The sequence below is a fragment of the Monodelphis domestica genome, chromosome 2 (assembly GCF_027887165.1).
Source record: "Monodelphis domestica isolate mMonDom1 chromosome 2, mMonDom1.pri, whole genome shotgun sequence".
Classification (NCBI taxonomy): Eukaryota; Metazoa; Chordata; class Mammalia; order Didelphimorphia; family Didelphidae; genus Monodelphis; species Monodelphis domestica.
Genome location: NC_077228.1, coordinates 39,181,719 through 39,200,480, shown reverse-complemented (window position 1 = coordinate 39,200,480; position 18,762 = coordinate 39,181,719). Strand labels below are relative to the sequence as shown.

At 39.0% G+C, this 18,762-nt stretch overlaps 1 protein-coding gene across 2 annotated transcripts in view; it reads right to left on the bottom strand.

The window, feature by feature from the left end:
- Positions 1-927: 927 nt before the first annotated feature.
- Positions 928-18,762, bottom strand: part of LOC100027604 (guanylate-binding protein 4-like) — a 31,798-nt gene continuing 13,963 nt past the window's right edge. For both annotated transcript variants that reach the window (XM_056815380.1, XM_007480364.2), the window contains exons 3-11: positions 17,403-17,530; positions 16,305-16,414; positions 14,308-14,501; positions 10,506-10,751; positions 8,455-8,735; positions 7,429-7,641; positions 6,802-6,904; positions 5,731-5,924; positions 928-4,609 (exon numbers count right to left, since the gene is read on the bottom strand). In XM_056815380.1, the coding sequence (XP_056671358.1) occupies positions 4,394-4,609; positions 5,731-5,924; positions 6,802-6,904; positions 7,429-7,641; positions 8,455-8,735; positions 10,506-10,751; positions 14,308-14,501; positions 16,305-16,414; positions 17,403-17,530 (1,685 nt within the window). In that variant the 3' untranslated portion in view covers positions 928-4,393. The remainder of the gene's footprint in view (positions 4,610-5,730; positions 5,925-6,801; positions 6,905-7,428; positions 7,642-8,454; positions 8,736-10,505; positions 10,752-14,307; positions 14,502-16,304; positions 16,415-17,402; positions 17,531-18,762) is intronic.

Genomic DNA, 18,762 nt, shown 5'->3' with positions numbered 1-18,762 from the left:
GAATCCACTCATGATATCTAGTATTTTTTTAAATAGGAACAGGTGTTTTATTTTGTCAAAAGTTTTTCCTGTATGTATTTATATAATAATTTGATTTTTCTTTTCTTATATAATTATTTTATCCTTATAATGGTCCTAATATCGAGTCATTCCTGCATTCCTGGTATAAATCCTACCTGCTCATTGTGTTTGATCATTGTGATATATTGCTGTAATCTTGTTAGTATTTTATGTAAAAAATTTATATCCATATTCTTTGGGGGAAATTGTCATACAGTTTTCTTTCTGTTTGTGTTCTTCCTGGTTTAGTCATCACTACCATATTTATGCCATAAAGGAATTTGGTAGATCTTTATTGTTATCTGTTTTTTAAAAGTTTTCATATTACTGACACTGTTTCTCGAGGAATTTACTTGTAACTCCATCTGATCTTAGGGAGCTTATTTTTGCTTGGTCCAGTTTTTTTCTATAAGTGGATGTTTTTGAAGTATTCTGTTTCTTCTTTTGTTAATCTAGGTAATTTATATTTTTATAAATATTTATCCATTTTACTTAGAGTTTCAGTGTTATTGGCACATAATTAAGCAAAATATCTCCTAATATTTGCTTGGATTTGCTTTTGATTACATAATGTTAAAATTTTTTTTTCTAAGTTATTGTGAAATTCTGTTAGGGAGGCAACTTCCCTATTGAGTTATGAAGATACTTGTGGTAAGTCTGAAAAATTATAACAATTAATATCTCTTCCTTTAAAATGTAGAATTCTTATAACTTATTAGGAGGGTTGAGGATCCTTCCTCCTTACAACCAGAGTGGTAACCTAAATTTGCATCTGTACTTAGGTTGGCAAATTATAATACCTCATTGACCATGCGTAGGAACTTATATTGGTAATATGTAAAACAATGAATGGTTACTTTAATGCTATTTGGCTAAAATAAATTGCTGTCTTTTAATATAGTAAGATTGTTTGAAAGCCTATTAAATATTCAATGGGTTATATTTTCCTCTAAAATAAAATTTTCCTCCTAAGGGGAAAGACTTCAGTATTACTGTTTATAACTGCCCTATAATATGTTAGCAAATGGTTCAAGTAATAGCTGATATATCAGAAAATAAGTTTTCTAAAATACCACGAAAAGCTTGCTTCTGAAATTCTTTAAAGTGATCTTTAAGAAATTAAAAAAAAATAAAACCCGACATGTGGTAATCACTGTTTAATTGAACTATTATTACTTCTTTAATTGAATTATATAAATACTCTGTACTGAAGAGCTCTAAACTGGGACTATTTTGCATCTGATAGCTGCTCCGTGCTACCCATTGTACATGATTGCTACTCTCTCTGGTTTTCCAGTAGCTCCAATCACTTTCATAGTACCAACAGTTTTACAATCTTTAGGAAGACTTTGCAAAACTGATTTATTGGCTCCAGTATCCACCAAAGAATCATATATCTATCTGATACCCTATAGTTACAGAAACATAGGGTTCTGTATTATTTGGAGATTAGAAGGTTTCAAGAATTGGTGGAAGCACACTACCATCAGTACAAAGCTCAGTCATTTACTGTCCATCCAAGTCTACATCTATTTAAATTAAATGACTTTCCCAGGATTTTGTACCATTACCTTTTATATTACTCTCATTGGTCCTTAAATTCTCCATGCTAGTATCATTGTTCCCATTTACAATTTCATTATTATTTAGTTTATATTCTTCATTAATTTCTCTTATTCTGCATTCAGATTCCACAGAGCAAAACTGGGTCAACATTCTCAAGCTCTGAGTAGCTCAGAGACAGTTGGGGACTGACAGTTGCCCCCCCTATAAGAATACAGAGGAGTGGAGGTGTCTCTCTCTGAAGAGAAATGACTTTGGAATTGCCAAGAAATTGAACCATCTTGAAGGAGTAGTTGAATGAGAGATTATCCCACACTAGTGGACAGTGTGTGTGTGTGTGTGTGTGTGTGTGTGTTAATCCTCATTCCCTCCTGAATCCTGTGAGGACTCTTCATCCTCTGCTGTCTGGAGTAAAGAAAGACTCTTAGTTGTGAGATTTCTTTGGGCCCCTGTTGTTTTTGTCCCTACAAACCCCTCTTTATCTTTAACTACTTCTTTAATTAGTTAGGTTAATATAATTTTAGAAAGTTTAAGGTTTTAATATTTCTGGTGGGGTTAGAAGTAAGGTAGTCCCTGATTCCCTTCCCTTTTCTCCTCCTTTTAGTTAAATAAACATATATATATATATATATATATATATATATATATATATATATATATATATAGAGAGAGAGAGAGAGAGAGAGAGAGAGAGAGAGAGAGAGAGAGAGAGAGAGAGAGAGAGAGAGAGAGAGAGAGAGAGAGAGAGAGAGAGAGAGAGAGAGAGAGAGAGAGAGAGAGAGAGAGAGAGAGAGAGAGAGAGCTTGTTTAACCCTTCCTTTGAACCCTCCCTATAACACCATTGAATATAGGGACTAGGACTAAATTAGTACTAGGATCATCTGTATGAAGATGTTTCTCTTGCAAAGAGGGTCCACATATTCTCTATAATTTATAGTCATAAATAGTTGTTGAATTCAAGTACAAATAAATGACTTACTCAGAGTCACACAAACAGTATGGGTATGATAAGGTCTCCTTGGCACCAAAGCAAGCTCTCTGTTATCCATAATGCCATGCATGGCCATAAATTTCTCTCTTGAAATACACATGAGAATTCGAGTTCATATTTTATGCTTCTTATATGTTAGATATGTACAACATGTGGGGATTCTATATCTGATTTACATGAAGACACATTTCACAATGTTCTAGAAGGAAGTCTTATTTTGAAAAGGAGGACTATAAAACAGACCTTTAAATGCAAAACAATTAGTTTGAAGGTAGTAGTGAAGGAAATAGAAATGAGGAACTAAAAAAGTTTAGGAACCTCTGAGTTAGAAGTTGCAAAGAGCCATATTTAGGTTTGTCACAAAGTATATAACTAGACTGACTTCTTAATTTATTAGTTAACACAGAGCTTGGATGTTATAAGGACACAAGTTACACAGTTAATAGGATTAGGAAACTCACTAATGTTGGACATCTTCTGGACAAGCATAGAAAAGGGATTCTGAGACCCCTATTCAAAAGAAATAGGATTTAGAGCTGGAAAGAACCCAAGAGATCATTTAGTTGAGCCTCCTCATTTTACAGATGCAGAAACAAACTGGAGAAAATAAAGTTATTCATCTAAGGTCTGGCAGGCAATAAGTGTCAGGGTTGGCTGAGCTCAGGTATTCTGATAACAAATTCAATACACTTTCTGTTGATCACACATAAATCTTGCTACTTCGGCCTATAGTTGGGAGTTCTGAAATCAGGGGAGATTCCACTTGAACTTCTAAGAATCTGAAGAAGCCCAGGGACAAATTTGTGTTGTCATCTCTGAAGAGAGACCAAGGGATTGGTCCTCCATGATTACCATAACATATTTGGAGTCAAGAGGCTTCAGTTTAAGCCCTGTCTGTCTCCTGTGCGACTTGGGGTAGACTACAGAGTATCTCTGGGCTTCATGTTTATACTGTGAATAACTCACATTCATATAGCACTTTATGGTTTCCAAGGAACTTTAACTCATCTGATCCTCACAGTTAGCCTGTGAGGTGTAGGGGCTATTTCATGGATGAAGAAACTGAGACTTAGAGAGTTTCAGTGACTTTCTTAGGGTCCTGCAGCTTATAAGTGTCTGATGCCAGATTGGAACTCAGGTCTTCCTGACTTTAAGTCTCTCTCCTTATAGCACCACCAAGGAGCCATGTGTAAAATGAGGCAGTTAGATTCTATGACTTGTCCAGCCTCCTTCTACCTCTGAAGCCATTAAAAGAAAGGGGAAAATTCAAGCTTTCTGCTTTTCAGACCATTTAGCTTAAAGGAAAGAAGCCTTTCACTTAGGGGGATGAAGTCATCTAACTAACACTGAGAAGATGGATGTACTTCATGGGAACTTTTTCCAGGGTTTTTTTTTTTATCTTTTCTGGTGAAGCATCAGCTTTCCTTCTTAATACTTTTAGAAGTGTATTAGAAGCAGAAAACATACAAACACACACAAGGAGGTCTTGGTGTCATGTTTTTGTTAATAAAACCCCTACCTTCTGTATTAGAATCAATACTGGGTTACAGGCAGAAAAGTGGTAAGGACTAGGTTTTGGGGGTTAAGTGAATTATTCAGGGTCCCACATCTAGGAAGTATCTGAAACCAGATTTGAACCCAGGACCTCCTGTCTCTAGGACTAGCTCTCAATCCACCAAGTCTCCTATCTGTCCCACTAATACCATATGTGTTTTTTTTTTTTAATAGCAAGACAATCATATTCTAAAACTTTCTTTTGAGAAACTGAAACCCATTTGATTACTTGAACAAATTGCCAATTGACTTCATCCCAAGGCCAACAAGTTTTCCTGCACCAGGTAATATGACCATCAAACCAGTGCTAACAGCATCTAAAACTGAGGACCACCAAGAGGACTTTTGACTCTTAGAAATGTTTGTTCGTAGGTCATCCATCTCTTTGTTCATCTGTTCAGCTTTCTCATTAAACCCTTCTTCCATGAGCTGCCTTTGTTCCTAAGAGAAGACAAAAGCACGTCAGCATGGCACTTGGTTATTCCCCACTCCACTAGGAACCAGGCACTTCTGTGTATTTCTCCTGAATCATGTGTGAGTCTTAAGTAGATTAGCAAAGGAGAAAAAAGATGCAAATGGTTTCCCCTCAATGGGGCATTCCTGGACAATAAGAAACACATTTCTGGCATCATAGCAGGGTGGTCCTGGGTGCAGTGGTAGTGGGAGTCTTTTCAGTGTAGTTATCTCCATCAATGATGTCACTCTTACATTTACAGGAGAGAGTAAAGGATTTGGGGATTCACAATGGTGGGGGGCACTGAATTTAAATTTTTATAGATTTCAGAAAGCATAACCATAACAGATGCTACCTAGGATAAATTTAGCAATGGAAGTTAAGCCAAGACTTTCTGACCTGAAGACAGAGTGAATCCAGACAGAGATAACAGCAAAGATTGTTGATTAGGAATAGAATTAAAAAAGGCTAAGCCTGAATGTACAAGTTAGTTGGGATGGCCCTGGATCTTTCTTCCAAAGAACGTGGTGCCTGGCTTTTCTTAATGGAGAGAAAGGGTCAATTTCAATTGAATATATCTGTCTTTCAAGGGAGAAAAACCATTCAGGGATATTCCCTACACTGATGACTGTATGTTAAGGAGTCTGCTTTGTATCAAAGGGCTGCAGCAGCAGAAAAGCCTCTGGGCATCAGGTTTTTGTTTTGAACTGTCCTCTAATGGACTAGAAAAGTAGTCTTTGGGGATTTTGAATTTCATGGGGTGAAGACCCACAGAGTAACTTGAACTTGGGGCAGACTTGCCTGGGCAGCTCATTGTGAGATCTGGGGGAATGCTCCACGAATGGCACAAAAATAATTTCATCTGTATAATAATTCTGTGCACTCAGTGAGACAGATATGATTGCCCCTAATTCACAGGTGAGAAAACTGAGGATGGGGAGGGAGAGGCTCAAACCTAGACCTTCTGATGAAAAGTCCAGGTCCCTTTGCTCTCCTTGACATTGATTCACATTTAGGTTAATTTTTCTTCCCTATTATTTGCCCATTCCTTTCCCTTCATAGTGCTGTTGTCACTTGCTAAACAGACATGACCCTCATCTCCATGTACCTTTAGCTTATGTTCCAGCATCTTTTCCTGTTCTCTCATGATCTGTTCCCTCTCTTCCTCCATCTTAATTTTCAATTGCTTTATATTTTCTTCATAAGTTCTCTGCTGAGCTTCCATCTTCTGCTCCATTTCCTTCTGTTGCTGTTCCAATAACACCTTCTCCTTTTCAGCTGCTTCTCTTTTGACTTGTTCAACTGTTCAAGTGTTTGATGGAAGAGAAAACATGAGAAGATTCAATCAAGTGAGGCTAGTTTTCATCTCCTATCATCAGTCAACAAGCCCTTCTTAATATGCTAACTCAGTGTCAGACACAGCTGAGGACTTGAGAGCCAAAAGAAGGGGTAAAAACAATGACTGTCCACAGGAAGCTGACGTAATTATGTAGGTGCAAGAAATAGATCAGAGTGAGTAAGAGCAGCAGGAATGGGGCAGGAGGTGTTAAAAGCTGTTTGGACCTTTTGAAGATGGTAGGGTTTTAGCCAAGCCTATCAGGGAACCAAGAAGTAGAGGAAGCACAGGATTAATGGCATTTGGGGACAAATAATGGAACGTTGTGGAGACCAGAGATGACTCCTTGTGTCTGAGGAACTGCAAGTAAGTCAGTGTTGCTGAATTACAGAATGCAAAAAGGAGAGTAAACTATAAGACAGGAAAGGTAGGAAGAGGCTAAGTTATAGAGGGCTGTACATGTTAAATGGAGGCATTTATATATGATGCTGGAGGTAATAGGGAGTCACTGGAGGTCACAGAGTGGGAGTGACACATACATTTTCTCCTGAGCCTAGACCCAAACTGACTATGAGAAGGAGAATGGAAATTCCTAAATTTCTCTTTTCTTGATTAGACCCAGATAGGCAGAGGTGCAAAAGTCTGGAGGAGTAGCCTTTGCTGAGTTGCTGGATTTACAGTTAGGATCAGAGTTGCTGTTTATATAACCAGCATGACTGGGACTGTAGAGAAGGAGTCCCGAGTGTTTCAGGACAATCTTCATGTCACACTGAAGCCCTTAGGGGGGATTTTGTTTCAAATCCACCAAGTCCCTTTCATGTATCCCATTCCAGTCCCCCGTACCTTCCAAAGCTTTCTGCTGGTCAGTGAGTGCTTGATCTGTCTGCAGGATGGATTCTTCTGTCATTGCAAGAGACTGTAGAAACTTTTGGAGGACCTCATGGGCCTGAACACAATACAGACACACATCATTTCCCCCAGACCCAGTTAGATGCTGAGGATATACCCTCAGAGTTAGTAGAAGCAATATCAGATACATAGGCTGGTCTATCATTTCCGTAAAAAAAAATATTTTTGGGCCATGATTGGCTTGAGAGACTGAACACAGCCACCATTGATGTGACCCACTAGTCAGTGACCAAAAAGCCAGGGCACAAGGAATTACAGCTATGAGCATCTCATTTCATTCCAAGCTCCAACCTGAGGTTCTGGGCCAGCCTATATAAGGCCTGGCCTGGTATGTCTCTTATATGGCCCAGCTTTCTAAATCCCACAGTAGGTTCTCAGGTCAGGAAAAAGATTTCTGCCATGAACTTCCAACTGAGGTGGGAACTGAAAAGCCAAACATGTCTAGACCTTCTCGTCTTGGATGAATATTTGTGGGAGAAGGTCAATGCTCAAATACCCAGTGGGATCAATGGAACCCTCCTCATAGTGTGACCACTTCTGGCCTCCCAGTTCTTTGCTTACCTTCACCCCTTTCTTGGGCAGTTGATCATAATTATTCAGTATTTTTTCTCTCTCTTCTCTGTAGTGTTTGTAACCCCCTGGCACAGAGAAGGTGCCTTGAGAAATGGCTTCCATCAGGGTCTGAGAGAAGTAGTCAAGTTTAGTTTGACAATATTTAGTTGATTCCTTCTCATTCTGATGTATGAAATCATTCTTCTTTGTTTCTAAGTCTTGCTGCCAGTGAGATGGAGGGAAAGAAAATCAAGGAAAAGGAAAGAATTAAATAGTAACAATAATAAAAACAGCTAATGATTGACATGATGCCTTAAAAGTGTTTTGTATGCCCTATTTCATTGGTGAGTGAGTGAAATTCTAAAGAAACCATTGAGAGAAGGTCTACTTGCTTTCTTTTTCTCAGGAAAGATATATAGTATGATAGAATAAAACTCAAAATCCTGGTCTGAGAACTGCGAGATGACTTTTAGTTTCAAAATCTGTTACTCCTTGGCGAGGTCCCCATGGACCAGTCTCCTATCCTCTTGAGGATTTAAAGTCATCACTCTCAAAATGAGGTGATTACATCAAATAATCTCTCATGTCCCCACCTGTCCTGAGATCCTACAATAATGATTCTCCCTTTAGGCTGGACAAATGTGAGAGCTACAAGTCTAGGTGAGACTGGACAGACATTTGGACCGGCAGGAGATGCTCCTAGAAAGAAACTGAGGGTGCTGGGGTTGGGGGAAGTTGTTTAGAGATAAATGAATCTGTGATCTTGAACAAAACTGCAGTGGGCTACCATCCATTCAACAAATATTCAAGTGGGTGGTATTTGGTTCTCTAAGAAGTAACTTATTTCAGTATGTCATAAGGAGGAAGCATCTCTTCAAGGCAAATGAGATTTGGGCCTTCATATTTTTTGCTCTCTTGATGGTCCAGGTTCTTCTCTCATGAGTTGGGGATATACATCCAAGGCTAAAAAATTTAGATCACAGTTGATCTGTCTCTAGGTTCAATCAGGAAAGAAAGACAAGAGGAAGGACATACCACCAGTTTCTTCTGGAACTTGTGTGTATCATCCTTGAAAGAATACTTCATGAAAATGGAGATGGCTTCTTTCTCACAGTCTGCATGTAGGTTCAGCAGGTCCTGGAGAGTGTCTGTGGGGAAGTCCACCTTGCAGGCCATCTGTTCCAAATAATGGTCAGTAGCTCTTTGCACAGCAGCCGAGTTCTCAATCTCAGCCAATGTCAACACTGCATTCTCCAGGCAGGGAATATCCCCACTAGAGATGGTCTTCACATAGGTCTGCAGCAGCATTCCCAGCCCTGATATATAGAATGCAATGAAAGATGAAGCAAAAAGAATCTGTCATTCAATTTGATCCAAGTGTTAATTATCTAGTAGAATTCATGCCTGGTCAAGGATCTCTGACAATATTCTTAGCAAATGAATTTCAATTACAACTAGATAGTTTTAACTTGGAGGGAGCCAGCCCATGATCACTCAAGGTGACTCAGTTTATGTTTCCACAATTCAAAGATCAGAAAGTCTTAATTTTTATCAAGCCCAAATATATCTCCTGACAAATCCTATCCATTGCTTCTAGTTTTCACCTCTGAAGTCAAGAAGAAGGGATCTAGCCTTCTTCTATGAGTTCATTCTTGTGTGTGAACTCCAGTCCTTTCACTGATCCTTGTTGTACTGTTCTGGAAACATTTGACCATGTCTATGTCTTTCCTAATGTGTGATGTGCAGAACTAGAACACAGAACACCAGAGGCAGCCTGTAGAGTCAAATAAAGCCAGAGGAGTTACTACTTTATTCATTCTCAACAATGAAGGCTTGAATAACGGCATTTGAGACTACTGACTCATATTGAGCTTGTACTCCATGAAATTCCCCAGATCTTTCCTCCTAGAGCTATTGTTTATCCATATCTCCCCTCTTTTCTATTTAAGCTGATTATTTTTTGCCCAAATAGAGACCTTTAAATTTATTCTCATCAGGTTTCAGTATTCATTTTTTGAGAGTAAAAATTAATAATACTCCAAGTATTTTAAATAAATATTTGTGATTTTTAAAAATAATCACCAAGTGAGAGAGATTAATTCAGCCAAGTGAGCAGAGCACAGAGCCAGAGTGACCCACACCTGCCATGCTTTACCAAAGCACAAGCTCAAAAAGAGCCCAGTGTGGGCAAAATTTATCTCCCCAGCTTCTGTAGATAAAATGAGCATATAACTTCAAAGGATGCTGGGGAACTGTAGTTCAAGGCGAATAAAATTTTCTATTTGCACAATTTAGACTCATTGTTTTTGCCTCTCAGGACAACACAGTATCTTGTTTTTTTCATTCAGTGTCTTAGTTCTGAGTTCCATCCGTTTTCACACCGGATTACCATTCCAATGGCATCTTCTCTAATTTTGTCCTTGTTATTGAGAAAGGTTCAAAGTCCTGAGGCATGGCATAATATGCTTCCCTTCACATTGACCTCAAGCTATTAAGGTTTATTTTGAGGTCTTGTCATTCAATAAGTTCTAAATCTATATAAAAGTATAATCTTCTATTTTATATCTCCTCTCTTTTTCATATTCAAGCATGACACACAAATATTCCATTGAAATCTAGCTATGCTATGTTAACACTATTTCTCTAATCTGCATAAATCCCTTTATAGTTCCAAACAAGAAATCTGCTTAATTGGTAGGTTTTTTGTGCAACTGATTCACTTTCTTAGTGCTCATAAACTGTGTCCTTAAAGATGTCCTCTAGAATTTTGTCAGAAATAGGTCAAAGTCATTGTCTTATAGTTTCATAACTCTATTTGCTTCCTCCTTGAAAAAATTAAGGCATTCCCTTTCTTGACTCCTTTGGCATTAATCTAATGGAGATTTAATAGCCATCAAATATCACTAACATTTTCTCGGAGTGCACAGTTCTAGAAGTTTATAAACTGAAAGAGAAACAAGAATGAAGAAAATCCATGTTCATTTGGAGATTGATACAAAAATCTTGCAGTATCTGTAAACATATAAAGAAACAAGGAATACACATTCAATTCCCATGATAGATGCATTGAGGCAAAGAAAACTCACGATTTCCATTGATCATGATTCCCCCACTAAGGGTCTTGGGTTTTGTGTTGGAAAAGATGTAAGAGCAGAACTCATTTGCTTGTTCCTTGAAAATGGGCTCCAGCTGGCTGTCATGGACATCTTCAAGATGAGATAAGAGTGACTTATCATTTGTTGGACGATCAAAAGTAAAACACTTTCGTTTTGGAAAAAATTTTCTGATGCACTCTCGTGGAAGGTTGGCCCTTTGAATTCTGGGGTGTTTGCCTATGGAAAAGGAAAACAGATTATGGTAAGGCACACGTGAGAAAGAGCATGATGAAGATGCTTAAGACTGTGAATTAGTTTATTGAAATTTTCATGCATCCAGTCACAAGAGAGAATCAGACATATCATTTTAAAACTAGAAGAGATTTAGTGAGATGTTAGAAATTAGACAATTACCAACTTCTTGCAAGGATATTGTATTGTGTTATTCAGAGAAGACACCTAGATACGTGCAAAGAAAATAGACTAACCCAAATCTGGATGGAACCTCTCACAGATTCACATTTGAAGTAAAAACTAAGTAGAGCTTGGTGAATTTCTGTTTTTAATATAAGAATATAATTTAAGAATTGTGGTTCCATAAAATGAAAAAGACCCAGGAGATGAAGACAGACTGGAAGAAGACAGACTCCCAGGTTAGTAAAAGGAAATGTCCCTTGATCGAATTGAACAATAATCCTACAACCAGAATTAGCTTTTGAGAGGAAATTGTCTTAGAAATCATCCTTAACACTTCATTCTAACCCAAACCTATAACCAATCAGTTGCTAATTTTACCCCTCCCGCAAACTCTTGCATTTTTTGTCTTCTATCTACTTACTCCCACAATCATGAGTTCAGATCTTCATTTCCTCCCATCTGGACTCTTGCTATAGCCTCCTAACTGGTCTTCCAGCTTCCTTTTCCTCCTCTCTTGTACTTATCCTACACATATTACTAAATTGATTTACCAAATGAATCAGTCTGCCTGGGCTATTGCCTGGCTCAAGGATCTAGTTACAGTGTTCCTTAATGTGTCTGGGACCAAAGACAAACACAATGGTCAGTCTGTTTCAAATCCCTTCTAGTTTGAATACACATTGCTTTCTCTCCATCCTGTATTTCCAGCACATTGGCCTGCTTCCTATTCCGTGTATATGATATTCCATTTCCCATCTGTGTATTTCTTGCCAGAGTCTTCCTTAATAGACTGATCCTTCGTTGGTAAGATGGCCATCTACCCAAGAGCCAGGGTGGCTTCAGAAAAGCCTGACAATGGTTGACATGGTGTTTGCTGCACAAAAACTCAAGGAAAAATGCCAGGAAGAGGACCGAAATCTATTTACAACATTTGTCTGTCTAACCAAGGCCTTTGATATTGTCAGTTGAGAGGGCTTATAGAAGATTATGGCAAAAATATTTGGTTTCCCTGAGAAGTTCATCAGGATTGTATGCCATCTCCATGACAGCACATGTACACAGGTTTTGGATAATGGACGATAGTCTTGTGATTCCCCGTTACCAGAGGAATAAAGCAGGGCTATGTGCTTCCTCTCCTGCTTTTTAGTGATGCCACATTTGATGAGAGGAAAAAAGATATTAAGGTCAGCTAACAGATTGATGGAAAATTATTTAGACAAGAGAGAGTTGGTTTATGACTTTCAGTTTGCAGAGGATTGTGAACCCAGTGCAGCCTCTGAGAGTAAGATGCAATAGAGCATTGATTAATTCTCTGCTGCTTGTGCTAACTGTGACCTGATAATTAACATGAGAAAAAAACCAGGTTCTCCACCAACCAGCACCAAACCATTGGTTACAGCAAATGGAGCAATTCTGAATGCTGTGGATAAGTTTAATTCCCTTGGCAGTATTCTTTCTAGGCATGTACACATAGATGAAGAGGTTGATGCACACATTACCAGAGCTACCTAAGTGTTTGGGAGGCTCTCAAAGAAAGTGTGGGATAGAAGAGGTGTTAGTTATGATGCCTACTGAACTGAGGATCTACAGAGCCATTGTATATTGTTGTATGCCCGTGAAACCAGAATAATATAGCAGACCATGCTATGAGATTGAATTTCTTCCATTTGAATTTTCTCATGAAGATTCTGAAGGCCACTTAATAGGATAAGGTACCCGACACTGAGGTCCTTTCTTGAGCTCAACTACCAAGTATTAAAACTCTGTTTCATAGAGTTCAACTCCAAAAGGGTAGTCACTTTCCCACCCTAATGCTAAACGTATAAACATAAAAGACTATTTGATGGAGAACTCCTACAAAGCAATTGCCCACTTAGAAATCAGAAGGACACTCTAAATCTCTCTGAAAACCTTTGGTATCAGTTGTGGGTCATGGGCAACACTGGCACAGGATTGTCCAGCATGGCATGCCTGCATCAAAGGAGGACCCTGAGCAGAATTGCAGGAATTCTAAAGAAAAATGAGATCAACAAGCTTAGAAATATCTACAATCCAAATGTTCATAGGGGTTATTTGTACTTGACCTATGGTAGAGCCTTCTGAGCTATTACTGGTATATCAGGCACAGTCAGACACTTGTACATTGACCCTGGTATAGTGATGTCATTTTGGTTCTCTTTGAGTACACAACATGACAACCAACCTCCCTTGTCCCCCATATTTATTTTGTATATTTTTCATCCTCTTGTCTTTTACATTCTCCCCCCATCCTACCAATAAGAAATCTTTTTGAAGAAAAGCATTTTTGTCTCTGTATGCCCAGCACTGAGCATAGTCTTTCAGTAAGGATAGATATATAATTAATGCCTTTTGATTGGAATTGAAGGAACTCATTGTAAAATATGAATCAGAGCTATTTCCAGTAAGATCAGTATCCCTGTCTGTATGTTACCAGTTACCAGCCTAAAATCAAAACGTCGCATAATAAAACATCTATACATTTAGATTTTTAACACAATGTGAAACATGTTAGGAGAAAGGTCCTAGAGTAATGATAGAGCAAATGGGATATGTGATGGTTAGTCAGAACTCTTTAGGACAAGCAAGATCTATTTGGGAGAAGTATAGTCAGTATATCTTTAGAATTCTCCAGGAAAGGATTTCTCTTTCTTCACAAGCTCTTACACTTTGAGTTAGAGGGATTTTAGAGATCTTGGAGGCCAAACTCCTCTTTTTACAGATGAGGAAACAGGCTCAGAGTGATTCCATGACTTGTCCAAAGTCACATAAGCAGCAAGTGCCAGAGGAATATGAACCTAAGAGCTCTCTGACTCCAAATGCCATTTCCCTTTTGATGGACAACATGGTCTCTCAAGGACATGGCTGTCTCTTGTTATTGAGAAGGTCTATGCTGTTACTATAGAGGAAGAATTCTTCAGGCTGAGCAATGGACTGAATGAAATCACCCTTAAAAATCAGGTCATATTCCATTTAATTGAAATCTCATGCTCACCAAAGAATGTCAAGATATATAGAAACATCTGCCTCCTTCTGTAAATTCATAAAATATAAATCCACCACAGAATTTGGCAGAATTGGTTTTCTCAGAGATTACTGCTTCTCTTCTTGGGAGAGTTCATTAGATTATGGACATTCTGGAGCTACAAAGAAAGAGTTCAACTGACCCTCCACAGACCCATGAGAGCCATGACAGCTTTCAGTTGCCATTTTTATAGTCCATGAAAGATAAAATAATGTCTTAAGAATAAATAGCTAAGCCCCACCCCACCCCCAAACAAAAAACATTTGGCATCATTTCCTCCTGCTCTTCCCAGGGCCACCCATATGCCCAAGCTTAGTTCTTGAAAAAGTATACCTTCACTGAGTTTCAAGGCATTTTCCAGGTACTGATCTGAGGTGATGGGATGTCCATCTAGCTTAAGCTCCAGGGTAAAATCCCGCACAGTCCATACAAAGTCTGGGAAGAAGCCCACAAAGTCTGCTGAGTCTTCCCCAACAAGTTTAGGTGAAGATTTGACCTTGATTAGATCAGTCAGCTCTGTCACATATCTAAGATCTTAGATAAGGAAAAAGAAACATTCACTCACATTATCAATTTCCAGTTCTACTTGTGGGCTCTTCCTTTTCCTCTATTGAGTCACAAATGTTCTTCTGCCACCCGCCCTTCTGTACTCCTGAACTTTCAATCACAGTTGTAAAAGGGGAAAGGAAGAACTTTTCAGAGGATTCCCTGATCAACCCAATGTATTCTTCATTCAACCTAATGAGATTCCAGGACTTGTCATGGCTCTGGATTGATATAACATTAGAATACAAGCTCTTGTCCTGAACCAGCCAGTCAAAAAGCATTTATAAAGTGCTTTCTATGTATCAGACACTGTCCTACATGCTGGGCATACAAATAAAGGCAAAAACATGCTCCCTGATCCCAACATTCTATTGGGGTAGATAATGTGTGAGTAGTTATGTACACTATATAAACATATGTGCACATATACATATGCAGATCTATTTGTGTTTGTATATCTTTACTGATATCAATATGGTTATTGATATAAATACATATTACAAATGTCAGGTAATCCCAGATGTACGGGGAGAATAAGAGTCTTGGAGTAAACAAGGGAAGGTAGAAAGTGGAGGGAGGAGGAAGGGAATTCTAGGCATGAAGGACATCATCAGTCAAAAGGCACTGAGTGAAGAGATGGAATGTCAAGTAAAAGGAAGAGCAAGAAAACCATTGTGGTTTGATGGCAGCGTTTGAAGAGGAAATAACATATAAGAAAACTGAAAATATAGGAAAGGGATTGTTTATAAAGGTCTTTAAACACTAAACAGAAAACTTGGTATTTGATCCTGGACATAACAGGAATCCACTTGAATGTAGTAAATTAGATTGGAGTGATATTTTCTGATCTTTGCATTATGAAAATTACATTTGTATCTGAATAGAGGATGGACTGGAGAGGGGCGAGACTTGAGTTGAAAAGATCAATTAGCATCCATTGCAATAGTCTAGGTATGAAGTGATGAGAATCAGTATCAGAATGGTAGCAATATGAGAGGAATGAAAGGGATGGATGGGAGAGCTGTTATAAAAGTAGAAATGAAAACTCATGAAAACAGACTGGATATAGGGAATGAGAAAGAGTAAAGAGTTGAGGCTGACACTTAAGTTGAGAGTCTGGAGTACTGTGGGGGATGGCGGTGTTCATCAGGAGTGATGAAGGAAGAGTTTTGGGAAAACATTAACGAATTCTATTTTGGATATGTTCAGCTTGAGGACATCAGCTACAGGCCATTAGAAGTAGAGGCACAGATTATAAACAAACTTCTCAATGAGTTTCAATATGAAGGAGCGTAAGAAATATAGGATTGTACCTGGTAAGATAGGAGGATTAAGTGAAGGTTTTTAAAGGTGCAGGAGACATGGCTAATTTGTAGGTGATAAGGATATAGACAGTAGATAGTGAGAGATTCAAGATTAGTGAAAGAGCAGGGGTGAGAGAAAGGATAACCCATTGGGAAAGACAGTTTGAGATGGAACCAAGGGAGCATGTAGAGGGGTTTGCCTTGGCAAGGAGAGGGATCTCTTCATATGAGACAGGGGTGAAGGATATCATATAGAGGGATTTTTATGTGGAATGCAAATCTCAACCAAGGTCCACCCAAGGCTTCAGTTAGATCCTGGTGACCAATTGTCATGCTAGGATTAGCCAGTCTGCTTTGGGAACATTGACTCTGAGAGGCTTGATCACCTAGTGATGGTATTTCTAGGGAGATTCCTCTTGATGATTTTCTAAAGTGTAGATAGCTTATCATCTTCCTGGTGAGGGAGTTCTGAAAGGATATTGCATCTGTTCCAAGGCCTGGTGGTTGATAGTGTTCATGCTATTGTAGACAAAAGTGCTGCTGAGCAGGATGGCCAGGGCAAAGATCCAGGAGTCATTCTTGGTGTCACCCTACAAAACAGAATTTGTCAGTGGGCCTATGACTCAATCCTTCATCCATAAGAGTGTCTGATCCTAAGAGTCAGGGTCATTTCCACTGAAGTCAGGAAATGGTCATCTGTTTATGATTTGGGGTTTTATTGTTGGGGCTGGAGGTTGTAGTCTAAAATATTGTCTGGCAACTGGGTCTAAAACGATTCTCTCTCTGTCTCTGTCTCTGTGTGTATCTCTCTCTCTTCTGCCATAGGATGTAGGTGCTATTATTTTCATCATTTGTAAAATGAGGAAACAAGTAGAGTGAGTTTAAATGACTTGCTCAAGAACAAGCACCTAAATGTCTGAGGCAGAATTCGGATGTTTCTGATTCTATGTCCAGCACTCTATCCACTACCACCTGATTGCTCCTTGAAGGCAGGGACTGAGTGAGTTGGGTATTTTTGTTCCCTGAGCCTAGTAGGGAGTAGGATCTTAAGAAATACTTCATACTTGGTAGATTGGTTTTTTTCCCCCATTCATTGGTGAATTTATAGCATGGAGGAACAGGTTCAGAAGTGGGTTTTCATGTTTTATTATTTTTTAAAAAAGAAATGGGAACCTCCTATAGAAAATGGGATAGCCAGACAACCCATCAGTCCCGAGATCCAATACCAGCCTCATCCTGGGGTTTTGGTCAAGTTCCTTTTTTGACTTCTCTGTTTTTAGTGTTAGAACACTGGGGAAGTCATTGATACAACAAGAGTTTAAGACTTTGCTCTGGGTCTTTTAAGTTACTGTGGGATGGCCTTCTTCCCCAAGTGATGATAATGTCTCAGAACCCTGGCCTCAGCCTAGGGACCCATTTCAGACTGATCACCTGACAGACACATTACTAGGAAGCATTGCTTGGCAATATTCTTTCATATACAAAGAGGCTGGCCTGATGTAAAAGGTCATTCCTTCATAGGTCAGGCAGAGCCAAGGAGGGCAATCAAGGGAGCAGAATTTCACGGTTTTGATTTACCTTTTCCACATCTCCAAGGCCCTCAGTGTCAAGCAGAACTAAGGTATGGTCAGATCTCCTGGGGTGAGGGACACACCACATCCAGATTCCCTTTGTGTGAGACTGCACAGTGGAGCCCAGGGAGAAGCCTGCAAGGGAAGAATGAGACTTGAGCACCCAGGGGAGGCAGGAAGCCAAAAGTTTCATCAGCCAAAGTCACAGGTCCTAAAGTGAGAAGATGGCAAACTTGTCCATGGGGAAAGAATAATAACAAGCATAACAGTTGGCATTTATATAGTACACTTTACATGTTATCTCATTCAGTATTCACAGTAATCCCATGAAATAGTTATTACTTTCTATCTCCATTTCACAGAAGAGAAAACTGAGACTGGGAAGGGTCAATTATTAGCCCTGGATCACCTAGCCAGTAAGTAGCTGAGGCAAATTTTAAACTCAGATCTTCCAGGTTCCTAGTCCTCCATTAGCCAATAGCCCTTTCCTAGGGACAGAGAAAAGCAGGCATTAAGTTCAACCAGAGCAACATGAGATTAGGTTTGTGGGGTAAGATTGAGGGTAAAGGCAGTAGCACCCCAGAAACTTTCTAATACCTAAACTAACAGGGAAATCGCTTATCTGCCAGGGGAGAGAAAATCTCTAAACTGTAGGAATCCCAGGCAAGTTCCATAAACATACACAGCATAGAAATGTGGTGATTTCCTAGAAGTAAGTCAGTTTCAGCTTCAATCTAATTCAAAGTGTTGTTAGCCAAGAAAAACTGTTCTTACAGGCAAGGTCTTTCTCAAATAGGGAGATGTTATGAAAGGAAACAGGCCTGCTAGGTGCCAGGCACAGTGCTAAGCATTTCACAAATATTATCTTATTTGATCCTCACAACTTTGCGACATTTTGTTACACCCATTTTATATAGGAGGGAAACAGAGATCAAGGGACTTGCCCACTAGGGACACATCACTGATAAGAATCAACCTCTAGATTTCAATTTAAGAATTCCTGATTGAGGGCTTGGCCTGAATACCCATGCACCACCAGTCTATAGAAAGAGGGGCCTTGACCTTGACTCTCTTATAACTCCAAATACCTTTCCCTCAAGGGAAATTATCTCTTTCCTGGTATTTAATTTTTTATAGGTTGTGCTTTTAAATATTGTTTTAGTTTGAGATCTATATGGTCCATATGTTGAGTAGCCACGTTTGCCCTGACCTTTGTCAACAGCAAAGCAAGGGTGAGCGTAAAGAAGCCCTGCACAATTATCTGTTAGATTTGAGAGTAAGCACTAAAAATACCAATGTGTGGAGGCACCATTGAAAGGTCTTTACACTCAATGTGAGAATTTTAGAGGGATGTGAGATATTAGAAG